At 37.1% G+C, this 23,916-nt stretch overlaps 3 protein-coding genes and 1 pseudogene across 3 annotated transcripts; 2 read left to right on the forward strand and 2 right to left on the reverse strand.

Moving 5' to 3' along the window:
• Positions 1 to 3,528: 3,528 nt before the first annotated feature.
• Positions 3,529 to 7,319, forward strand: LOC132622003 (probable leucine-rich repeat receptor-like protein kinase At2g33170). The gene is made up of 3 exons (XM_060336514.1): positions 3,529 to 5,516; positions 5,577 to 6,156; positions 6,772 to 7,319. The coding sequence occupies exons 1-3, from the start codon at positions 3,591 to 3,593 to the stop codon at positions 7,080 to 7,082; spliced, it is 2,817 nt and encodes a 938-aa protein (XP_060192497.1). The 5' UTR covers positions 3,529 to 3,590; the 3' UTR covers positions 7,083 to 7,319.
• Positions 7,320 to 8,827: 1,508 nt separating this feature from the next.
• On the reverse strand, positions 8,828 to 10,800 carry LOC132628876 (pentatricopeptide repeat-containing protein At1g31430-like; annotated as a pseudogene).
• A 1,469-nt stretch (positions 10,801 to 12,269) lies between these two features.
• Positions 12,270 to 15,528, forward strand: LOC132622015 (leucine-rich repeat receptor-like tyrosine-protein kinase PXC3). The gene is made up of 3 exons (XM_060336524.1): positions 12,270 to 13,882; positions 14,012 to 14,859; positions 15,218 to 15,528. Exons 1-3 carry the CDS (start codon positions 12,270 to 12,272, stop codon positions 15,526 to 15,528), a joined length of 2,772 nt encoding a protein of 923 aa, XP_060192507.1.
• A 5,709-nt stretch (positions 15,529 to 21,237) lies between these two features.
• Positions 21,238 to 23,827, reverse strand: LOC132627125 (pentatricopeptide repeat-containing protein At1g31430-like). Its single transcript, XM_060342271.1, has one exon. It carries the CDS (start codon positions 23,776 to 23,778, stop codon positions 21,943 to 21,945), a length of 1,836 nt encoding a protein of 611 aa, XP_060198254.1. The 5' UTR covers positions 23,779 to 23,827; the 3' UTR covers positions 21,238 to 21,942.
• Between the last annotated feature and the right edge of the window lie 89 nt (positions 23,828 to 23,916).

Below are 23,916 nucleotides of genomic sequence, written 5' to 3' on the forward strand. Positions count from 1 at the left end.
AATTAAAGCAAGGAAAAGTTGATACAATCGAACAGCAGACTTCGTCCTTAGAACGGTAGAACCATGACTTTGCCTCTGCATTAGCATAAACGATGAAGACCTAGGAGTGAAAAATAAAGGCAACCTGCCCTGCACCCGCATAAGCTTCAACCTGCACTTCCCGGCATCTGTTTATTTATAATGGGTCGGGTCAAGTGAGCGGGTCAATAAAATAATTAATATGGGTACTTGTTTATTTTAATGGGTCAAGTCAATAATTAATTAGTCATTTTTATAAAAATAGAATATCTATTGCTACTTAGACTAGAATAGAAGATTCAACGGTTCAACTCTTAGAATTCTTTCAAGGGAAAGCAATTGGATATCCGTTTACTGAAAGTTTGAACAAAAATCTTCGTCAATTCAAGTGTTATATCACCACTAAGAGATTCGAATTTACGAAACAAGCTAAAATTATAAATTTCTTCCATCAGTATTTAAATAATTTAACTTTTAAGTAGATTTGAAATGTGTGTCTTAGAGCTTAAAACTTTATACATCCAGTTTTGAGTTTATTGAAATTGTATTAACTTTTTTTAATGTTTAGTTAGTGAAGTATGTATATCTTTGAGATTTAAAATTTAAATAATTTTGTTATTTTTTATAACATTGAAAAATAAAATATTAGATTGTATGCATATTTTTGCCTATAACAGTCATTCTCTATAACGGTCAAAAAAATTCGGATCCAACGATGTTGTTATATAAAAGTTTGACTTGAAACACGTACATGCAGGTCTATTAATGCTTTTTTCATAGTAAAATTTTTTTATGATAGCTATTTCCACTTCCGAGACTCATTTCATTTAAATGTTAATTTAAAGATTTTAATTTGCAATACGTACAAAACACTTTTTTAAAGTAATTTTGAGTAATTACTTTTTAATTGTATGAAATTTCTTTTATTGCATATGACAAACATTTTGAATTTCTCAGTAAGCAAATAGGAGGAAAATTCTTTTGAAAAAGCAGAAGTACTTTTTTGGGTTTGGAGTGCAGAAATTTGTAGAAGAAAAAGTATTTTCGGGTTCAAGACAAGACTGAAAAGTTATTGTTTTTTTGAAAGTGAAAACAAACGATTTATTGGGGAGAAAACCCAACTTAAGTTCTTTTTAATCTTATGATACTACTCCCCATTCAAAATATTTTATTTATGACTTTTTAAAATAAAATTCCGACAAGCTAAGTTATTTTTACGTTTATCATAAAGTTTTTTCTTTATAATCATCTGGTGCCTACTGACCCAATTAATATAAACATCTACCTCGTAAGACTCATTTAAAGATAGGCTATCAATGAAAAAATTCTTCATTCTTAGCATTTGAACTCAAGACCTCTGATTAGGCATGATTTCATTTTCCACCAATCATTTATCATGAAGTTATTCTTCCAAAAGCTCACATATGCGGAGTTAGCATCCGAGAGCGCAGGTATCCTTATATCATCCATTTTCGTCCTTATATATCAAGTATATTAGGTAATATCATCCATTTTCGTCTCAAATATCTATAGCACTTTTGTTAAACGAGAGTTGATTTGACAAAAAAATGAAGTAAAATTAGATGTAGATAGACTTGTCATTTTGAGAATAATATTTAGATATTTGGAAACTACGGTTTATGAGATGGACCTTTTCCCCTTCAAAATAGAGGTCAAATATAGAACAATTGAAATACGAAACAGTACGTGACAAAAAAAATTCCACAGAAAAATGTGTAAATAATTGCTTTATGATTTACTTGTTCAAAATCAAGTGAAAGGAGATATTTACAATTTAACTCAAAACAAAGGCAGCAGGTTTAAAGTTTTTCTTTAGGAAGGAGGTGGTATATATGTTCTTGATTACTTGCATAGTTAAGAACTCAAGAATATAGGTGCTTTAATTATTACGTACAGGTGAATCCAGAATTTGTATTTAATCAATCTTTAGATTTTTTCCATGAATCTATTACACTTTTGAAATTATAGGTCCAAACCATTTCTGTTGTCGTTGCAATTTTAGTTAATTAACATATATACTTATATTCCGTGTTAAATATGTTGTGATCCGTTGAACGCGTTTATATGTTACATCCTCCATTGCTACTAGTTTTAATTATATAAAATTTTACGATAACAAAAGGAGAATAGAAATTTCAATGTGTCCATAAACATGAGATCTGAAACCTCGAGCTTACGTCTAGAAAAAGAATGTAAAGGAAAAAAAAAAGATAAACATGAAATTTGAACTTCAAACCAGTGACCAGATAGTGCGAAATAAAAACCAATGCAAGGCAAGAACCCGATTATCGACGCTCTGCTAACAGACCCCCTCCTTTGAACATAGATTCGAACTCCCACTCAGAATGGTTACTACTTCACTTGTAAATGTGCATCCAATAATCATCACACCATATGAATCTTTGAGCGTGGGCGCACACATATAAATTTAAGTAATCGAACAAATATAGCATTACTATGCATAATATAGAGAGAGGAGCAATGGTGCACATGAACTCATACTCCTCCCCATAGATAACCCCCCCCCCCCCCCCCCCTCCCGCCCGCCCGGTGACTAAGAGATTCTTAACAGAATTGGAAAAAATGACTAGGTTGTCAAGCCAGTAGCTCCTCCAATTCCTGATATCGGTAAGATGAATATACAGTACAAATGACAGCTGATAGGAGTATAGTAGGGTTGAACACAAAAAACCCAAAAATCGAACCAAACTGGAAAAAAAATCCGACATTTATTTGGTTTGATTTGGTTTGGTTTTTAAATTTAAAAATTGACTATATTTGATTTGTTTTGGTTTCAAGTCTAAAAAAACCGAACCAACCCGACTTTATAAATACATATTTTAAAAATTATATTTGTATATATATGTGTGTGTATTTTAATTTTTTTATGAAAAAAATACAATTTATATTATGTTTTTATACTCTTGGACCATGCTTTTGAAAAAATTACTTTGGCATATCTCCATGTTTGTAGCAAGCTCTGGCAAGGAGTATTATATCTATAGACCAGTGAGTCACTAGTACTGTTATCTACTTTGCATGTTTCCATAGTAAAGATGTGGCAATTTTTTATTTTAGAAAGATAACAACTAGTAAAGATGTGGCAAGCTTTTGTGGCAATATTCAGTTTTCTATTTCAGATGAGTTTGGTTTCAGATAGTGACTACAATGTATTTTAAAAAAACCAACAAAAATCGAAAAAACCGATAAAAACTGACAAATACCGAATAGTAAAAACCGATATAGTTTGGTTTGATTTGACAATTTGAATAACCGACTAAATTGATTTGGTTATATTTTAAATAACCGATCCAAACCGAACCGTGAGCACCCCTAGTACTGACAATAGCTTGTGCAAAGAATTGTACAATTTAATTCTAATTGTCAAACCTAAATTGTTCATAACAGTGGAACCCATGAGGCAGTGTCATGAGTCAAGGACTTTCAAGACTGATGTTGATCTCTCTCTTTTGTTAATGGCTTCTTGTGCATGCATATTGCCTACTAATATTTGTGATCACAGCTACACTCTTGGAACAAAAATTAACCAAATGCAAACCACAATGATCACAAAGTATGTCTATCTTTCTTCTATTTTGTACTTGCCTTTCCTTTTTCATTTGGTCTTTTCCCAATTGCCCACAAATCAAATTAATACCATGAGAAGTGTCTACGATATGCTTCAAAATAATACTGGTACTTCTTTTGTATGGAATGGTAATGATAAAATTTCAACCCCATGTTCTTGGAGAGGTATTTCTTGCAATTCTGATAATTCTTCTATAACCAAAGTGTCCTTTCCATTGTTTTCTATTTCTAGTTCTGAGTTTTTGCCTTTCATTTGTCAAATTAGTACTTTGGAGTCTCTTGATGTTTCCCAAAACCATTTAAGCTCTATCACAAATGAGTTCATTACTAGTTGTGGGAGGATTAGTGGGTTGAAATTGTTGAACTTAAGTAGGAATAAATTGGAGGGTATTTTGCCTAGTTTTACTGGTTTTGGAAAGTTGGAGTCTTTAGACTTTTCTCATAATAACTTGAATGGGAAAGTTGAGTTGCAGTTGAGTGGATTGAATTCACTTAAGAGTTTGAACCTCAGTTATAACCAATTTATTGGTTCAGTTCCTACTAGTCTTGGAAAGTTTAATCTTTTGGAGGAACTTCAACTTTCTGCAAATTCTTTTCAAGGTGAATTTCCAACTCAAATTTTGAAGTTTGGCAACTTAACTTTGATTGACCTTACTCTAAACTACCTGTCTGGTGTAATTCCTGATAGATTAGGAGAACTTTCCAAATTGCAAGTCTTGATCGTGTCATCCAATATATTGAATGGCACAATCCCACAATCCCTTATGAATATCAAAACACTGACGCGTTTTGCTGCGAATCTGAATGGTTTTGTTGGAAGTATACCAATTGGTTTAACCAAGAACCTGAGAAATTTGGACCTAAGTTTTAACGATTTAAATGGTACAATTCCTCAGGACCTGTTATCTCCACGGAACTTGCAGTTTGTTGATCTCACTTCCAATAATTTGGAGGGACCTGTTCCTTCGAACATGTCGGTGAATTTGATCAGGTTGAGGTTGGGGCAAAATGATTTGAATGGGTCATTTCCATCTGCTTCCTTTGGGAGCCTTCAAAGTTTGACCTACTTGGAGCTGGACAACAACCATCTAAGTGGACCAATTCCTTCTAAATTGGGAAAGTGCCAAAAATTGGCCCTTTTGAACTTAGCTCGAAACAAGCTGAGTGGTCCTATTCCTGTAGAGTTGGCTGATATTTCTAATCTTCAGGTACTGAGTCTTCAGATCAATAACCTAGTTGGTGAAATTCCAAGCAACATTTCACAGTTGAACCGATTGCAGAGGCTCAATATCAGCTGGAATTCATTGACTGGTTCCATACCGAGTTCGTTATCAAGTTTGATAAGTCTTACAAACTTGAACTTGCAAGGGAATAAACTAAGTGGTCAAATTCCGTTCGACATTAGTAATTTATATCACCTGTTAGAACTCCAACTTGGAGGGAACCAACTTGGTGGGCCTATTCCGGAGATGCCGTTGAGTTTAGCGATTGCTTTGAATCTGAGTCACAATCTTTTTCAAGGGCCTATACCAATTAGTCTTTCTAGTTTAACTTCATTGGAAGTTTTGGATCTCTCTTACAACAGGTTGTCGGGTCAGATTCCCAACTTCCTGACTAAAATGGGAGGCTTGACTATTTTGGTGCTTTCGAACAATCAACTCTCAGGAGTTGTTCCATCGTTTGGAGGCTTTGTCAATGTTGATACAAGTGGAAATAGGGATCTGATCTATCCTTCCCCGGTTGCAAAATTGGAATACAATAAGAAAAAGGCAAAGACATTGTCATCAACCATAGTCCTCCTCCTCTTTGTTTTAGGTGGCTTTGCTTTTGGTATATCTGCAAAAATTTGTATCCAGTACGTTGTTTTAAATAGCCTTCACATCCAGTACGTTGTTTTAAATAGCCTTCACCGAACTAAGGTTTGTTGGATCACTGATGATAGCCTCCAGGTTTGTTGGATCACTGATGATAGCCTCCACAGGTCTCAAATCAAATTCTCCAAGGCCATGGCTTCAATTTCTAGGCCAATTAACATTATCCAAAGCAATGAGTTCTACGCATACTACAAGGTTATGATGCCTTGTGGTTTGTACTATTGCATCAAGAAGATTACAAGGAAGAGCAAGTCATACAACTTGCATAGCTTTGGAAGTCTCAAACAAGGGCTTGTTAGTATAGGCCACCTTGGAAATTACACCATGGCCCCCCTTGCTTATGTTGAGGAATCTGATACAGCATGTATCATTTATGAATACCCTCAGCATGGGACACTCTTTGACCTCCTTCATGGAAGATGTAGTGACAGTGTTTTAGACTGGAAAACTCGTTTTGCCATAGCAGTTGGCATCTGTAGAGGTTTGGCTATCCTACATGGAGGCTCTCTCTTCAGCGATCCGATCATCCTCCTCCATGTTTCAACAAGCAGCATCTTTATGAAACATTTGGACCAGCCCTTAATCGGAGATATTGAGCTTGAGAGGGCATTTAATTCTTCACAATTTGCTGTAGCAGTGGGATATGTTCCTCCAGGTAAACTAATCCTTCGTTGTTTTTGCAATAATTATGTGATTCAATTGTTAAATAAGTAACTATTGAATGTTCTTTCATTCCGGTCTTTTCATGAAATTTTAGACAATCACTCACTTCGCTTTGCATACTATTTTACCAACATTTGAGAAGGCAATTGAGAGTACTGTAAGGATTCAAGAATCCCTTTGTCTGATTGTTCATCAAGAAACTTTATGGTTCGTTGTATCTTGAGATATGAAACCAAAAATTATATCTACCTGGGTAGTGCGATAACCACAACACAAAGACACCACATTGTCCAGAAACCAACCCGAACCAACTTTTATTTTCTTAGTCTTTCTTACTTTAGGGACTTCATTTATAGTTCATGTTCTTATACAACAACTACGCCTCAGTCCCAAATGAGTTGGGGCCGGCTAAATGAATTTTCACTAACCATGTTACTCCATATAGTTCATGTTCTTTTAAGTGGTAAGATTGGGATAGAAAGAAGAGGAAGGATAGTGTTCGATGTGATTGAACCTTAAACCCACATTTCCAACATTATCTGCAAGGTTTCACAAAATATTGTTTTAGACACCTGGATGATTTTTCATGTAATGTTTGTATTTGCAGAATATGCATATGTGATGAGAGTGACTGAGGCAGGTAACATGTACAGCTTTGGGGTAATAATGCTTGAGCTGCTAACTGGAAAACCAGCCATTAGTGAAGGAACAGAATTGGCTAAGTGGATTATCCAGCATGAAAATATTGGTGAAGTTCTTGACAGCAGAGTGAGTGGAAATTCTGTTCAAGTTCATCAACAAATGCTTTTAGTGCTTGAACTTGCTTTGCAGTGCTTAAGTATCTCTCCAAGTGAAAGACCCGATGCCAAAGAACTACTAGAGACATTGCTACTTTTGGGCCAACAATTTGGTATTTAATCCCACATATTCTAGCGTCGTGTCCTACCTCATGTCCTTATTATCTGTCTTCTAAGATTTTTGTACACCTTTTAAGAAAGACATTAATAGCGTTAATCATAAGAATGTTTATACCTCATTGGGTGTGAGTAAAATCTTACCACCTTCCTATTGGTTGGGAGGTAGGGGAATACGAGGAACTAATGCAATGAGAGAGTTGATTGCTTAGATGGTTATGTAACTTTGGCTAATTGGCTATCAAAGTCATCTATTTTTTTATTTTTTGTCTTTCAAAAGTCACTTTACTTTACCTAATTAGCTTCAATGGTCATCTTCACCAGATTTTGTATTTTTTGGTGAGATTTGGTGACGTGACAAATTTAATTTTAAGAAAAAAATAATTAGAACACTAATTAAGAACCTGGACCAATTTAGAACCCAACCCAACCCTATTAATTAAAGTCCAAGCTGCCACAAGAAATTTGTGAGCAACAAAGTCAGCCCTCTATAACAACGAAAAAAATCATAGACTAGAAACATATTGAATGATTTCCTCTTTATCTCTCAAATTATAGGCATTGAAGCGGTCCTAAATTTAGCCAACAGCACATCATAACAATATATTCTATTATAGAACATCCTTTACCATGAAGTAGTTCCATTTAACTTTGACAGGTAGTCCATTTTCCCATTGGGATAACGGGAAAACCCTGTGCTACAAAACAAAGCAAAGTTTCAAGCCTGCAACTCCCTTTTATCTATTAATCCACCTTTCATTGCAACCATACGTTACAAAATATCCTCAATAAACAGTGTACAGGTGCAAGTGCAAAATATGAGTGTTTTTCTCTCTCTCTCTCTATATATATATACATATTTTGTGGGTGGGGGATGAAGTCATAAAAAAAAAGGGGTGATTGCTCACCTAATTTAATTGTGTTGCAGTCAATCGGATAGCTTAATAGATGTTGCTTCATGGATTTTCTTCCTTCCTTTGAAATCTGGGTCCCCCATCCATTTGTAACGGGAGAATTGGGATCAATGGAACACCAATTTTCCATTTCACAAACTGATCCTACTTTTGAAAAATTTGCAAAAATGTTAATAAAAGAAAGGCATCGTGTGTAAAGAAGGATAAACTAAAACATAAAGTGAAGTACAATTGCATTACCTCATACCTCAGAGACTAAGCAGGTCACCCAATTAACTATAAGCATGTCAACATGTTTCAGAGACCCTTCAACAGACTCGTGTATACAAAGGTACCTAGTTGAGGGAGAAAAAGCTTTCATTCGGCTACCACATAAGTCCACTCCTCATTCATTAGAGTCTAGACTTAAAACCAGCATCCTTCATATTACTCGCTAATTTCCCAGCATATTAGCAGCACACGGATGCTTCTTATCATTAGGAACAAAATAGTCGGAACAGCCAAATATGTCAATCCAAGTACTTCTACCTCCGCATTACCCTTCTAACACCTGAGGCAGACAACCAATTTCTTTCCTCTGCATACTCTGGCGTCCTCCCCTATTTCATACAGCTTACTGGAAACTACTTTCTCCGGTTCAAAATTTCTATGAACTCAGTAGGCAGTACAGATCGATCCAGGTAACCCCAAGACATCACCCTTCTCACCCAACTGCTGATAAAAACATTTGCTTCAACAACCCGTCCGACTCTTTATATAATGTCAACAACCGGACCAGGTTGCTAGAAAGGAAAGGCTTCACTTTTATGACTTGATTGTTAAGGCTTCACTTTTATGACTTGATTGTTAATGAGAAAGAAAGTCAAGTCATAAATCACCTGAACCTTTATATGTCAGAAACGTCTATGAACTTGGACCTTGAAGTAGCTAAGAGATGCTATCCAACAAATAGCATACTTCATTTCAAGTTGATTAATGTCCAACAATGAACTCGTGCACATTTCCATCGATATCAATTGAACTGCATCCAGGTGACTTCTTAACACCTAAATCTCTCATAGTTCCTCTGACCTTTGATACATTTTCCCATCTGCCAGCAGATGCATAGGTGTTTGCCAGAAGTGTATGAGTGCTAGAATCCTAAGATTCAACCTCCATAAGCAGTTCTGCCACACGTTCACCGACATCAACATTGCCGTAAATTCTGCAGGCACTGAGCAAAGCCCCATAAATTGGAACTATAATCTCATTGTCTTTATTCGTTATCTGAGATATCATTACTTGAGCTTCACTTAGGAGCCCAGCACGACCCAGTAGGTCTATCAGACAACCATAATGTTCTAACTTTGGTTGAATCCCATAAATCTTACTCATTGCGTGGAAATATATCCGGCCTTCCTCTACCAAGCACCTATGGCTACATGCACTTAGCACTCCAATAAAAGTGATATCATCAGGGAAAATTCCAGCTTGTTCCATTTTTTAGAACAGTTCCAGTGCCTTCCAAGTATTCCTGCTCATGGCTAGCGCACAAATAATTGAAGTCCAGGATGCAGTATCTTTCCCTTCTAATTCATCAAATATTTTTATTGATTTTTCTATGCAACCACACTTTGCATACATCTCTATGAAGGCAGTACCAACAACAGCAGTAACAGTTATTCGGTTTTCCTTCATGTAATCATGAATCCACTCCCCTTGCTGCAAAGCTCCTACCCGAGCACAACCTGTGAGAAGAGCAACCAACGTGTATTTATCAGGTTTAATCCTTTGCATTTGCATCGAACGAAATAGGTCCATCTCATCATTAACACGATTAAACTGCACATACCCATTAATCATACTTGTCCAAAGAACTAAATCCCTTATCGGACTCCTCTCGAAAAGTTCCCTAGCTTCATCCAATTGACCGCTATTAACATACCCCGACACCATACTAGTCCAACATATCACATTTTTCATCGGCATCTCATCAAAAATCTGCCTAGCCACCATCAAACATCCACACTTACAATACATATCCACTAATGCATTCCCAATGATAACACTAACCCCAATCTCTTCAACAACGTATCGATGAATTTCTTTACCAAGTTCCAATTTTTTCAATGCAGTACAAGCTGACAAAGTACTCACAACCGTCGCTTCATCAGCCTTAACACCACTTTCCTCTCTCATCTTCTTGTAAACACCAACAGCATTCTCAAACCTACCACACCTCACAAACCCACAAATCATTATATTCCACGCAACCGAATCTCTTTGAGGCATTTCATCAAACACTTTGTTCAAACTCTCAACACAACCAAGCAAACCATACATATCCATAACAGAATTACCAACATAATTATCAAACCAAACCCCAGATTTCAACACATACCCATGAATCTTTTCACCTTCCTTAACCATTTTCAACTCACCAATTGCTTTAAAAACAAATGGATATGTAAAATTATCAGGACATAAGCCATTTATTCTTAAATCATTAAAAAAGAAAAGGGATTGTTTAAATTGACCTGTTTTTACATACCCTTTAATCATTACATTATACATAAACAATGTTGGGTTTTGGCAACAATTGAAGATTTTCTTGGCATAATTTAAGTCTATTTGGAATGTATTATTATGAGTGGTAAAGGCTAATAGTTCGTGTAAAATGCCAATATGTTTGTGGAAATTGAGGATGATAACTTGGGCATGAATTTGTTTGAGATGTGTAATTGATTTGCATGTTTTTAGAAGCTCAATGCATGTTGTAATGTCAAGTGTTCCAATGAAACGACTAGAAATTGACCTTATTGAAGACATTGTAGGAGTACAGATTATAGGTTAAGATTTTTGTACACCTTTTAAGAAAGACACTAATAGCGTTAATCATAACAATGTTTGTTTAAACTACCTCATTGGGTGTGAGTAAAATCTTAGCACCTTCCTATTGGTTGGGAAGTAGGGGAATAAGAGGAACAAATGCAATGAGAGAGTTGATTGCTCAAATGGTTACATAATGTAGAATTTCAAGAAGAAGAGAAAGTATTCTTTGTATTTCTTGATAATTTACATCCCATGACAATGGGTATTTATACAATAAGTCCTATAACTAAATAAAGAAAGAGACTATTACATAATCAAAGAGAATATTACACAATCATTACATAATCAATCTATATCAATTACTCCTATAATTATGCTAGGAAATCTATATCAATCAACACTCCCCCTCAAGTTGGGGCAAAGATGTCGCACATGCCCAACTTGCAAACTAGTGTATGGAAAGTCTGTTTGGTGAGGCCTTTGGTAAACACATCAGCTAGCTGCTTTCCTGATGACACATGAAACAAACTCAAGACACCATCCGTAACTTTTTCTTTGATGAAGTGTCGATCAATTTCAACATGCTTTGTTCGGCTGGATTATAAGCTATACTGATTGCAGCTTTGTTGTCACAATACATGGAAATCTTTCCCTTTTCAGACAATCTCAATTCCTCTAATAGCTTTCGTAACCATAAAAGTTCACAAACACCCTGAGCCATAGCTTTTTATTCTGCTTCCGCACTTGATCTAGCAACAACACTTTGCTTCTTGCTTCTCCAAGTGACTAGGTTTCCTCCTACGAGTGTATAGTAACCGGATGTTGATCTTCGGTCATCTAGCGATCCTGCCCAATCCGCATCTGTAAAGGCTTCTATTTTGAGGTGACCATGTCTGGAGAAAAGTAGACCTTTCCCTGGCGCAGACTTCAGATACTGCAAAATGCGAAAGACAACTTCCATATGAGGATCTCGAGGATCATGCATGAACTGACTCACCAGGCTGACTGAATAGGCTATATCTGGTCTAGTGTGAGAGAGATAAATGAGTCTTCCAACCAACCTCTGATGTGATACTCTTAACATGATGTGATATTGTCCGCTTTGTGCCAAGCCCGCACGGTTTTCCCCAAAAGGCCTCACATCATTAAGAGTATCCAACTCGTTATAAGTAGCTCCTTTTTCTTTTCAGCTACCAATGTGGTACTTTGTTCGCACACCTAACACTGATAGGAGTATAATGACAATAGTTTGTGCAAAGACTTTTACAATTTAATTCTAATTGACAAATCTAAATTGTTCGTAACAGTGGAACCCATGAGGCAGTGTCATGAGTCAAGGTCTTTCAAGACTGATGTTGATCTTTATCTTTTGTTACTGGCTTCTTCTGCACGCATGCATATTGCCTACTCATGTTTGTGATTCCAACTCCACTTTTCGAACCAAAACTAACCAAATGCAAGCCACAATGACCGCAAAGTATGTCTATCTTTCTTCTATTCTCTACTTGCCTTTCTTTTTTCATTTGGTGCTTTCCCAATTGACCCAAAATCAGATTAACACAATGACTAGGCTCTATGAGATTCTTCAAAATGATATTGGTAATTATTCTTTTGTGTGGCATGGGACTGATAAAAGTTCAGACCCATGTTCATGGAAAGGTATTTCTTGCAGTCCTAGTTACTCTTCCATAACTAAAGTCTCTTTTTCAAGGTTTTCTATCTTTAGCTCTGAGTTCTTGCCTGTTATTTGTCAACTCGATACTTTGGAGTCTCTTAATGTTTCCCAGAACCATTTAAGCTCAATCCCAAATGGGTTCATCACTAGTTGTGGGAAAATCAGGGGATTGAAATCGTTGAGCTTTAATTGGAATCGGTTGGAGGGTTCTTTGCCTGCTTTCACTGGTTTTCAAAAGTTGGAGTTTTTGGACATGTCTCGTAATAACTTGAATGGAAAAGTTGACTTGCAGTTGAGTGGATTGAATTCACTTAAGAGTTTGAACCTCACGGAAAACCAATTTTCTGGTTCAGTTCCTACCAGTCTTGGAAAATTTAATCTACTGGAGGAGCTTCAACTTTCTGCAAATCATTTTCAAGGTGAATTCTCCACTCAAATTGTGAACTTTGGCAACTTGACATTGATTGACCTGTCTTTTAACAACCTATCTGGTGTAATTCCTGATAGATTAGGAGAACTTTCCAAATTGCAAGTCTTGAACTTGTCAGCCAATAAATTGAGCGGCACAATCCCACAATCCCTTAGGAATATCAAAACACTGACAGATTTTGATGCAAATCAGAATGGTTTCGTTGGAATTATACCAATTGGTTTAACCAAGAACCTATGGAATTTGGACCTAAGTTTTAACAATTTAAATGGTACAATTCCTCAGGACCTGCTATCCCCACTGAATTTGCAGTTTGTTGATCTTACTTCCAATAATTTGGAAGGAATTGTTCCTCCGAACATATTGGTAAATTTGATCAGGTTGAGCTTGGGGCAAAATGCTTTGAATGGATCATTTCCATCTGCTTCCTTTGGAAGCTTTCAGAGTTTGACCTACTTGGAGTTAGATAACAACCAGCTAAGTGGATCAATTCCTTCTGAATTAGGAAAGTGCCAAAACTTGGCCCTTATGAACTTAGCCCAGAATAAGCTGAGTGGTCCTATTCCTGTTGAGTTGGGTAATATATCTAATCTTCAGGTACTGAGTCTTCAGTCCAATAACCTAGCTGGAGAAATTCCAAGCAATGTTTCACAGTTGAACAGATTGCAGAGGCTCAATATCAGCTGGAATTCATTGACTGGTTCCATGCCGAGATCGTTGTCAAGTTTGACAAATCTCACAAACTTTAGTTTGGAGGGGAATAAACTAAGTGGTCGAATTCCGATCGATATTAGTAATTTAAATCAGCTGCTCGAACTCCAACTTGGAGGGAATCAACTTGGTGGGCCTATTCCCGAGATGCCGTTGAGTTTACAAATCGCTTTGAATCTGAGTCACAATCATTTTCAAGGGCCTATACCAGTTAGTCTCTCTAGATTAACTTCATTGGAAGTTTTGGATCTCTCTTACAACAGGTTCTCGGGTGAGATTCCGGAGGTGCTGTGTATTTCTTTGAATCTAAGTCACAATCTCTTTTCAGAACGTATACCAATTAGTCTGTCTAGATTGACTTACTTGGAAGTTTTGGATCTCTCTTACAACAGTTTCTCGGGTCAGATTCCCGACTTCCTAACTAAAATGAGAGGCTTGACTAGGTTGGTGCTTTCGAATAATCAACTCTCTGGAGTTGTTCCATCGTTTGGAAGTTTTGTCAGTGTTGATATAAGTGGAAATAGGGATCTGATCAATCCTTCCCCAGTTGCAAAAAAGAGGATATCATTAGTTTTAGTAGTTGTATGCAGCGTTTGTTTTGGTATCATGGCAAGCATTTGTATTCAGTACTTTGTTTTGAAGCACCTGTATCGAACTGAGTTTTGTTGGTTAACTGATGATAGGCTCTACAAGTCTCGAATCAAACAGTCCAAGGCCATGACTGCAATTTGTAGGCCAGTTAACATTATGCGAAGCAACGAGTTGTACACATACTACAGGGTTATGATGTCTTGCGGTGTGTACTATTGCATCAAGAAGATTACGAGGAGAAAGAAGTCATTCATCTTGCATAGCTTGGAAAGGTTCGAGCAAGGGCTTGTAAATATAGGTCACCTTAGCAACTACACTATGGCCCCCCTTGCTTATGTTGTTGAATCTGATACTACATATATCTTTTATGAATACCCTCAACATGGAACACTCTTTGACCTCCTTCATGGAAGAAGTGATGACAATGTTTTAGACTGGAAAAGTCGTTTTGCCATAGCAGTTGGCATTTGTAGAGGTTTGGATATCTTACATGGAGGCTCTCTCTTCAGCGATCCGATCATCCCCCTCCATGTTTCAACAAGCAGCATCTTTATGGAACATTTGGACCAGCCCTTAATTGGAGATATTGAGCTTGGGAGGGCATTTAGTTCTTCACAAATTACCGTAGCAGTGGGATATGTTCCTCCAGGTAAACTGATCCTTCATTGTTTTGGCGATAATGATGTGATTCAAATGTTCCATAAGTAGTTATTGAATGTTCTTTAATTCCTGTGTTGTCATGAAATCTTATATCTATCAACATAACAATCACTCACATGTCTGATTGTTCTTCATGACACCAAGGTTCGTCGTATCTTGAGAATATGAAACCAAAAATTATATCTAGTTGGGTAGGATGATAACCACAACACAAAGACACCATTTTTTCCATAAACCATCTTGAACTAAATTTTATTTTCTTAGTCTTTGTTACTTTAGGGACTTCATTTATAAAACACATAAATCTTGTATTAAACCACCTAGATGATTAATGTTTGCATATGCAGAATATGCATATGTGATGAGAGTGACTGAGGCTGGTAATATGTATAGCTGTGGGGTAATAATGCTTGAACTGCTGACGGGGAAACCAGCCATTAGTGAAGGAACAGAGTTGGCTAAGTGGATTATCCAGCATGAAGATTTGGGTGAAGTTCTTGACAGCAGAGTGAGTGGAAATTCTGTTCAAGTTCATCAACAAATGCTTTTACTGCTTGAAATTGCTCTGCAATGCTTGAGTGTCTCTCCAAGTGAAAGACCTGATGCCACAGAACTACTAGAGACATTGCTATCTTTGGGCCAACAGTTTGGTATCTAATCACACATTGTATTATAGTTTTTACCTCATGTTCTTATTATTTGTCTTTTAATATTTTGCACCTCTTAAGAGAGATATTAATAATGTTAATCATAAGAATATTAACTATACTGCCCAATTGGGTTGAGTATGTTTATATACTATTTCGATAATTGTGGTGTCCGGGCCAGCTTGCCTGCATCTCAACTAATTTCACAAAATACATGCTATCTCCCACATATATTAGCTAATTCTGTCCACCAAGGCTTTAGGCCAGAACAAATTTCTCACTCTCCTTTAGCCTTTGCTGGAATCCACTAAGCTATGGGGAGGTGATATCCCCTGCTCCTCCTAAATAAGCTATAGTTAATACACTTACTTGGCTCTAGACATGACTTATCGACATTGAAAGAATTCTAAAAATGACGTATATTAGAAAGTCTAATATCCTTAAGCAGAACCACTGATTATGGATATGGTGCTCACCATATTCATAATAGATATTCCATTAATACATTGGTCTATAGCTAACAAAGAAAATCAAGACACAAAGTTTATCACACCCTAACTAAAGGCTAGGGATTTGTTTACTATCTATTATCCTCATCTTATAAGAACACATAGAATAATAGAATGTTAAGGGTGTGTTTGGCACGAAGAAAAATGTTTTCCTCAAAAATAAATGATTTTCTTATTATTTTCTAGTGTTTGGTGAGTTTAAAAAAAATATTATCCAAGAGCATTTATATATAATCTACGCAAACGCTATAGCATGGGTTTGTCACGACCCAACCCCGTGGGCCGCGACTGGTGCCCTACTTGGACACCCGGACAGACAAACATATCAAATCGTAACACACTTATCCATATCGAATCACATATAAATAGCATATGCGGCCATAAATACTATATGTCGTCCAAAACTATATCAAACTGTATCAGACACATTTCAGCGCAACCATATACGTATGCATATATCAAAAAGCCGGCAAGGCTATCAAATGTATCAAAAGCCGACAAGGCTATCAAAAGTATCAAAAGCCGACAAGGCTAACAGATGGCGCAACGGCCTAAAACATATACAAAGTGCACGCCGACAAGGCTGCCATAACGAACAGGGTCATACAAACACATCTGTACAGAAGTAGGCACACACACCCACAAATACGTCTACAGACCTCTAAACAGACCAACCGAAACATATGGCGGGACAGGGCCCCGCCGTACCCCTGAACAAATATATACATATGTACAAACTAAGATATATGCCAAAAGGTAGGCTCCGAAATAAGAGGAGCACTCCAAACAGCAGAAGAGGGTGTCCTAAACTGGTGGGTCACCAAACTGTGCGTCTGTACCTGCGGGCATGAAACGCAGCCCCCCGAAGAAAGGGGGTCAGTACGAAATATGTACTGAGTATGCAAAGCAGAAAATACAGAGACAAATCTGAGGCATAAACGAAATAGTAGTACAGAACATAGTAAAAATCCAAAATATCAAAATTTGTTTACTTTCAAAAATATGTAAGTCATGCGTAGGGTACAGAAGAATATGGTCGCCCGCCCGTCGATGGCGCCATAACACAGCATAACACCAGAATGTTTCAAATCTCCGTATCCCCGTCACATATCACATCACAACATAACGCCATACACAGCATAACACCAAATATATGTGGAACCCGACCCTCTTTTGCGAGTAGCTCGGTGAACCATAAACACAACATAACTCCGGAGTATATCAAAGTGCGCACGATAACAGAACCGGCCCGGGAACCGGCGAAAGATATAACAAAACGCACGAGCAGAGTCATGAGTAACCATATGCATAAAATCATTATCATAGACTCAAATATAAGTAAATGACCATACTTGAAATTCGAAATGATAATCATACCAAATTCTTTCAAAAGTCATCCGAATTACATAAAGGAAAGTCGCAGGACCCACGGACGGGTATTGACCCGAATCGGGCCCGCCTATGGAAAACATACTCATTATACATCATGCAAACTCCTATAAAAATATTGGAGCAATCCGAGCCTTTATGCAAAAGATATGGCATTTCGTAGTTACGGAATTCTTTAAAACATCTTTTTGTACAAAGTTTGGAAATCAATGCTTTCGAAGACATAATGGTTCATACTTCATCACAACATACATAAGAATGCCAAGAAATATATATATAAGGATCATAACGTGCTCGGATTTCGAATTTGGAATTTCCTCGAGGCTCGTGATATAGCCTATTGAAAACTAAGGCATGCCAAAAGAAAGAAGGGTTGCGCTTTACATACCTCGTACGCACTCCAAGATAGCCAATCTAAAGTAAATCCCAATCTACGCCTCGGGCTCCCCAAGGTCTACAAATATGCCAACGAATATCCAATATTAAACATAGACACTTAAGCCATTCATTCCAAACTAACATTAAATTCTACAGAAAATTCGGCAGCATTTCCCCTGTAAATAGGCCAACCCGAGAATTTAACTCGCTCAATATCAACAACAACAACCACAATAACCAACCTAGCAACTCCAATAACCAATCCGAAAGACAATATTACATTAATACTCTCTTTTTCATCATTCGACAACTTTCCAAATATTCAATTCAACGGCTTACCTTCAAGCCAACATCAACGCCTATACATTCAAATACTAACCCAAACCCATACTAACAACATCAATAACAAGACACAACTCAAGGACATAACAAAATCAGCCCCATATGCACTACATACACCATTGCTATCATTCTTTCTCTTTACATCCATGGAGTACAACAACCACAACAACAAAGTGATTAATACACTAATTCCTTATGTTTATCCATCCCCTTTAACAATGTTAGACCAGCCATCAAGAACAGCCCATACTCCAGCAAATATACTACATATATTGTACATAATCATAACTATAATCCCTGCCTTTCGACTCAACAAGAGCAGCCACGGAAATTACAACAAACAGCCCCCAAAATGTCACCACAAAACAGCCACGAAATTTATAACAAGCAGCCCCAAAACAACCACAAAATTCATCACAAAACAGCCATGAAATTCATCACCAAACAGCCACGAAATTCATTACAAAACAGCCCCAAAACAGTCCTTATTTACCACATAACAGTGACCGATAATCTCACGAACATCTAAGAATATACCAAGCAGATCGACACACTTCGCATACGATATTTTATACGCTTCTTTCCTCCAAGTTTGATGATTCACATCAGCAACAACACAGCAACAACATCAACCTCTATATGCAAGAAAACTATCGTAACATTACAACAAGTTCTAAAACAGCCCCATCCATTATAACGTCACAATACAAATCTTAACTATCCTTAGTTCTCCAATTCCTCAAGAACAGCCCCTAACTACAATTTAACCATAACAATGACAACCTCAAATAGCCATATAATCACATGAGATTTTCCACCAAAAACCTTATCAAAACAGCCCACAACAACAACAACATCAACTATTATATGCAAGGAAACTGCTCTAATTTCACAACAAGTTCTAACATGATTTAAACTTTCCTTTCACCTTTTACACATAATCCATAACATTAATAACAACAACCATCCATGTACAAGAAATTACTTCAATTTCGTTTCAATAGCAAACCCAAAACAGTCCATCAACACTACAACATCGAAATACAATTTTCGACCTTTATTCCACAAAATTACAAACACATGGAATCGAGTGTAATTTTTACCATTGACAACAGCCCCTATACATGTCAATAACCATATTTCCAGCCCTTCAACATAAACAAATATTCTACAAATATCATACCATAATTATGACAACACTAATCAAACTCAACCCAATTAAAACAACTCCAAATCTGCCCACTTTTAACGCCAACTTTAATCAAACAATTTTTCTTACTTCCAAATTCACATAATACAACTTAATAGATCCATTACAACATCATTAACTCCAATCCTATAACAAAAGAAAACGAAATCTTACCTTAACAAGTTGGCTTCTTAATTTGGTTAGAAGTTGTGAAATGAACTAATACTTGTTCTTGTTGCTCCAAATGACTAATCCACGTTATTATAGCCTTCCTAACTTGTTGGAATACTTTGAAAAATCTGATTTTGGATCAACAAATTTGAGCTCCAATTTGCTAGCCATGGCCGAATGCCATGGCTTTTGTTTTCTCTCTCTCTCTAGCTTATTGTGGAAGATGAAAATGAGGGTTTGGGCACATATTTTTCACTATATTTTCAGCCCCTAGGAGTGACAAGTGTCCCACTCAAGGCTTGAGCCAATTAAATTTGGCCACATGTCTTGGTGGGACCCACTTAGTGCACTAGTGACTTGTTTAATGAATAATTAAATTTTTAATCCCCACTTAATAATCTAATCATGGTAAATTAATCCCAACTTTTCATTAATATTTTTACACTAAGTAAAATTCATAAACAATTCATTTTCTAATAGAGACCGGAAATTAAACATTTTCTGTTTCGTGCCCGAAAATGATCCCGTCTTTAACTTGAGTCGATTCTCTTGCGAATAACTCGACGTATAAAAATACGGGATATAACAGGGTTGACAAAGAGTGCGGCGGGCAGAGGTTGGGTTGTGGGTGGGGGTTGAGGTGGGAGGTTTGGGGGCAGAGGCGTAGGGGTTAGGGGCAGGGGCGAATTTGTGTGCAAAATTTGGGGCACGTGAACCCATGATCTCTTCCTAAAACTAGGTATTTTATGTATATATTTTCTAAAATTGGTATAATATTAACTGTTGGAATCATGCTAAGGTTAAATGGTGCACTTGGAAGATTGAGTTATTACCTAGAGGACTAGGGATCAATTTCCACTTCATACATTTTTTTCTTTCTCTTTTTAAGTGGTACACCCATGTTCTAGAAAATTTGGATTCGCATTTGGTTAGGGGGTTGGGGGCTTAGGTGGTTGTGGGCTGTGTGTGGGGGGAGGGGGGGGGGGGGGGGGCAGGGTATGTGCTCCCCTATAAAAAATGAAGACCGGGTGTGGAGGGCGAGGGGTTGAGGGAAGTGGGGTGTTTGGCGGTGCGGAGAGACAATCAAGAATGTCACTTATGGAACTTGTTTTTCTTACTCCCACTAAGAAAGTCTAGAAAAACTGTTTTCGAAAACATTTTGACCGATCGAACATGAGAATACTAAAAAAGCATTTTCCAAAAAATATTTTGGTTCATACCAAATACACCCTAAATTAAACTCAAACAATATCATAAGCATCATAAGTCCGTAACATATCAACTTAACGAAGGAGACATAATATACTATAAGTACACACAAGTCTCCAATCATAAACAGTAACTCCCTCCGTCTATGGTCTAAGTAAGTTACTTGTCTACTTTAAGCTGCCTGTAGACATATAAACGGTACCAGCTAGCTGAAATTATGCCTAGGACTTGTTGGTACTCTCACATTAGTCCAACATTTGCTAGGAGTCTTTTCAATGTTGTTTGAGATTTGTCTAACAATAGAAAATGTAGATAGCTTCTGGAAAATGAAGAATGAAAATATCATAGACTGGAACCCTTATTGAATGAATGAAGTTTCAAGAAATTTAGCCAACAGCAATATATTCTATTATAGAACATCCTTTACCACGATGTAATAGCATTTAATCCTTAACAGGTAGTCCATTCTCCCATTGGGACATCGGAAAAACCCTGTACTATAAAAAAAGCAAAGTTCCGAGTCTGCAACTCCCTTTTATCTGTTAATCCACCTTCTATTGAACTCTTACGTTACAGAATATCCACATTAAATACAAAGGTACCCTTCAACAGACTCGTGAATACAAAGGTACCTAGTCCAGGGACGAAAAGCTTTCATTCGGCTACCACATAAGTCCGCTCCTCTATTCATTAGAGTTTAAGACTTACAACCAGCATCATTCGTATTACGCGCTAGTTTCCCAGCATATTAGCAGCACATGGATGCTTCTTATCATTAGGAACAAAATAGTCGGAACTGCCAAATATGTCAATCCAAGTACTGCTAACTCCACATTCCCCTTCTAACACCTGAGGCGGACAGCCAATTTCTTTCCTCTGCATACTCTGGCCTCCTCCCCTATTTCATACAGCTTACTGGCAACTACTTTCTCCGCTTCAAAATTTCTATGAACTCAGTAGGCAGCACTGATCGATCCAGGTAACCCCAAGACATCACCCTTCTCACCCAACTGTTGAGAAAAAACATCTGCTTCAACCACCAGTCCGACTCTTTATATAATGTCCACAACCAGAACAGGTTGCTAGAAAGGACAGACTTCATTTTTTATGACTTGATTGTTAATGAGAAAGAAAGTCAAGTCATAAATCACCTGAATCTTTATACTGTCAGATACTTCTAAGATCTTGGACCTAGAATTAGCTAAGAGAAGCTATCCAACAAATTCATTTCAAGTTGATTAACGTCCAACAATGAACTCGTGAACATTTCCATTGATATCAATTGAACTGCATCCAGGTGACTTCTTAACACCTAAATTTCTCATAGTTCCTCTGACCTTTGATACATCTTCCCATCTGCCCGCAGATGCATAGGTGTTTGCCAGAAGTGTATGAGTGCTAGAATCATAAGATTCAATCTCCATAAGCAGTTCTGCCACACGTTCACCGACATCAACATTGCCGTAAATTCTGCAGGCACTGAGCAAAGCCCCATAAATTGGAACTATAATCTCATTGTCTTTATTGGGTATCTGAGATATCATTACTTCAGCTTCACTTAGGAGCCCAGCACGACCCAGTAGGTCTATTAGACAGCCATAATGTTCTAACTTTGGCTGAATCCCATAAATCCTACTCATTGCGTGGAAATATCTCCGGCCTTCCTCTACCAAGCCCCCATGGCTACATGCACTTAACACTCCAATAAAAGTGATATCATCAGGGAAAATTCCAGCTTGTTCCATTTTTGAGAACAGTTCCAGTGCCTTCCAAGTATTCCCGCTCATGGCTAGCGCACAAATAATTGAAGTCCAGGATGCAGTATCTTTCTCTTCTAATTCATCAAATATTTTCATTGATTTTTCTATGCAACCACACTTTGCATACATCTCTATAAGGGAAGTACCAACAACAGCAGTAACAGCTATTCGGTTTTCCTTCATGTAATCATGAATCCACTCCCCTTGCTGCAAAGCTCCTACCTGAGCACAACCTGTGAGAAGAGCAACCAACGTGTATTTATCAGGTTTAATCCTTTGCATTTGCATCGAACGAAATAGGTCCATCGCATCATTAACACGATTAAACTGCACATACCCATTAATCATACTTGTCCAAAGAACTAAATCCCTTATCGGACTCCTCTCGAAAAGTTCCCTAGCTTCATCCAATTGACCGCTATTAACATACCCCGACACCATACTAGTCCAACATATCACATTTTTCATCGGCATCTCATCAAAAATCTGCCTAGCCACCATCAAACATCCACACTTACAATACATATCCACTAATGCATTCCCAATAATAACACTAACCCCAATCTCTTCAACAACGTATCGATGAATTTCTTTACCAAGTTCCAATTTTTTCAATGCAGTACAAGCTGACAAAGTACTCACAACCGTCGCTTCATCAGCCTTAACACCACTTTCCTCTCTCATCTTCTTGTAAACACCAACAGCATTCTCAAACCTACCACACCTCACAAACCCACAAATCATTATATTCCACGCAACCGAATCTCTTTGAGGCATTTCATCAAACACTTTGTTCAAACTCTCAACACAACCAAGCAAACCATACATATCCATAACAGAATTACCAACATAATTATCAAACCAAACCCCAGATTTCAACACATACCCATGAATCTTTTCACCTTCCTTAACCATTTTCAACTCACCAATTGCTTTAAAAACAAATGGATATGTAAAATTATCAGGACATAAGCCATTTATTCTTAATTCATTAAACAAGAAAAGGGGCTGTTTAAATTGACCTGTTTTTACATATCCTTTAATCATTACATTGTACATAAACAATGTTCTGTTGTGGCAAGAAGTGAAGATTTTCTTGGCGTAATTTAAGTCTACTCGGAATGTATTATTATGAGTGGTAAAGGCTAATAGTTTGTGTAAAATGCCAATGTGTTTGTGGAAATTGAGGATGATAACTTGGGCATGGATTTGTTTGAGATGTGTAATTGATTTGCATGTTTTTAGAAGCTCAATGCATGTTTTAATGTCAAGTTTATTAATGAAGCGACTAGAAATTGACCTTAGTGAAGACATTATGGAAGTAGAAAATATATCATATGAGTTGAAGGCAATTTTTATAGGTAGGAGTTGAAAGTAATTACAAAAAGATTGAGCAATAAATAACTCCCGATACTCTTTCCGTTTCAAAATAAGTGGTGTAAAATATTTTTA

Source organism: Lycium barbarum, chromosome 2 (assembly GCF_019175385.1).
Source record: "Lycium barbarum isolate Lr01 chromosome 2, ASM1917538v2, whole genome shotgun sequence".
In the NCBI taxonomy this organism is placed as follows: Eukaryota; Viridiplantae; Streptophyta; class Magnoliopsida; order Solanales; family Solanaceae; genus Lycium; species Lycium barbarum.

What these genes read in the sequence shown, in the direction of transcription:
- LOC132622003 (XM_060336514.1), top strand. Translation starts at nt 3,591, where the DNA reads ATGCAAACCACAATGATCACAAAGTATGTCTATCTTTCTTCTATTTTG. An exon ending in ATAGCCTTCACATCCAGTAC is followed by an intron (nt 5,517 to 5,576) that starts GTTGTTTTAAAT and finishes GATAGCCTCCAG; the next exon opens with GTTTGTTGGATCACTGATGA. An exon ending in AGTGGGATATGTTCCTCCAG is followed by an intron (nt 6,157 to 6,771) that starts GTAAACTAATCC and finishes TTGTATTTGCAG; the next exon opens with AATATGCATATGTGATGAGA.
- LOC132622015 (XM_060336524.1), top strand. Translation starts at nt 12,270, where the DNA reads ATGACCGCAAAGTATGTCTATCTTTCTTCTATTCTCTACTTGCCTTTC. An exon ending in TTGGATCTCTCTTACAACAG is followed by an intron (nt 13,883 to 14,011) that starts GTTCTCGGGTGA and finishes CTCTTACAACAG; the next exon opens with TTTCTCGGGTCAGATTCCCG. An exon ending in AGTGGGATATGTTCCTCCAG is followed by an intron (nt 14,860 to 15,217) that starts GTAAACTGATCC and finishes TTGCATATGCAG; the next exon opens with AATATGCATATGTGATGAGA.
- LOC132627125 (XM_060342271.1), bottom strand. Translation starts at nt 23,778, where the DNA reads ATGTCTTCACTAAGGTCAATTTCTAGTCGCTTCATTAATAAACTTGAC.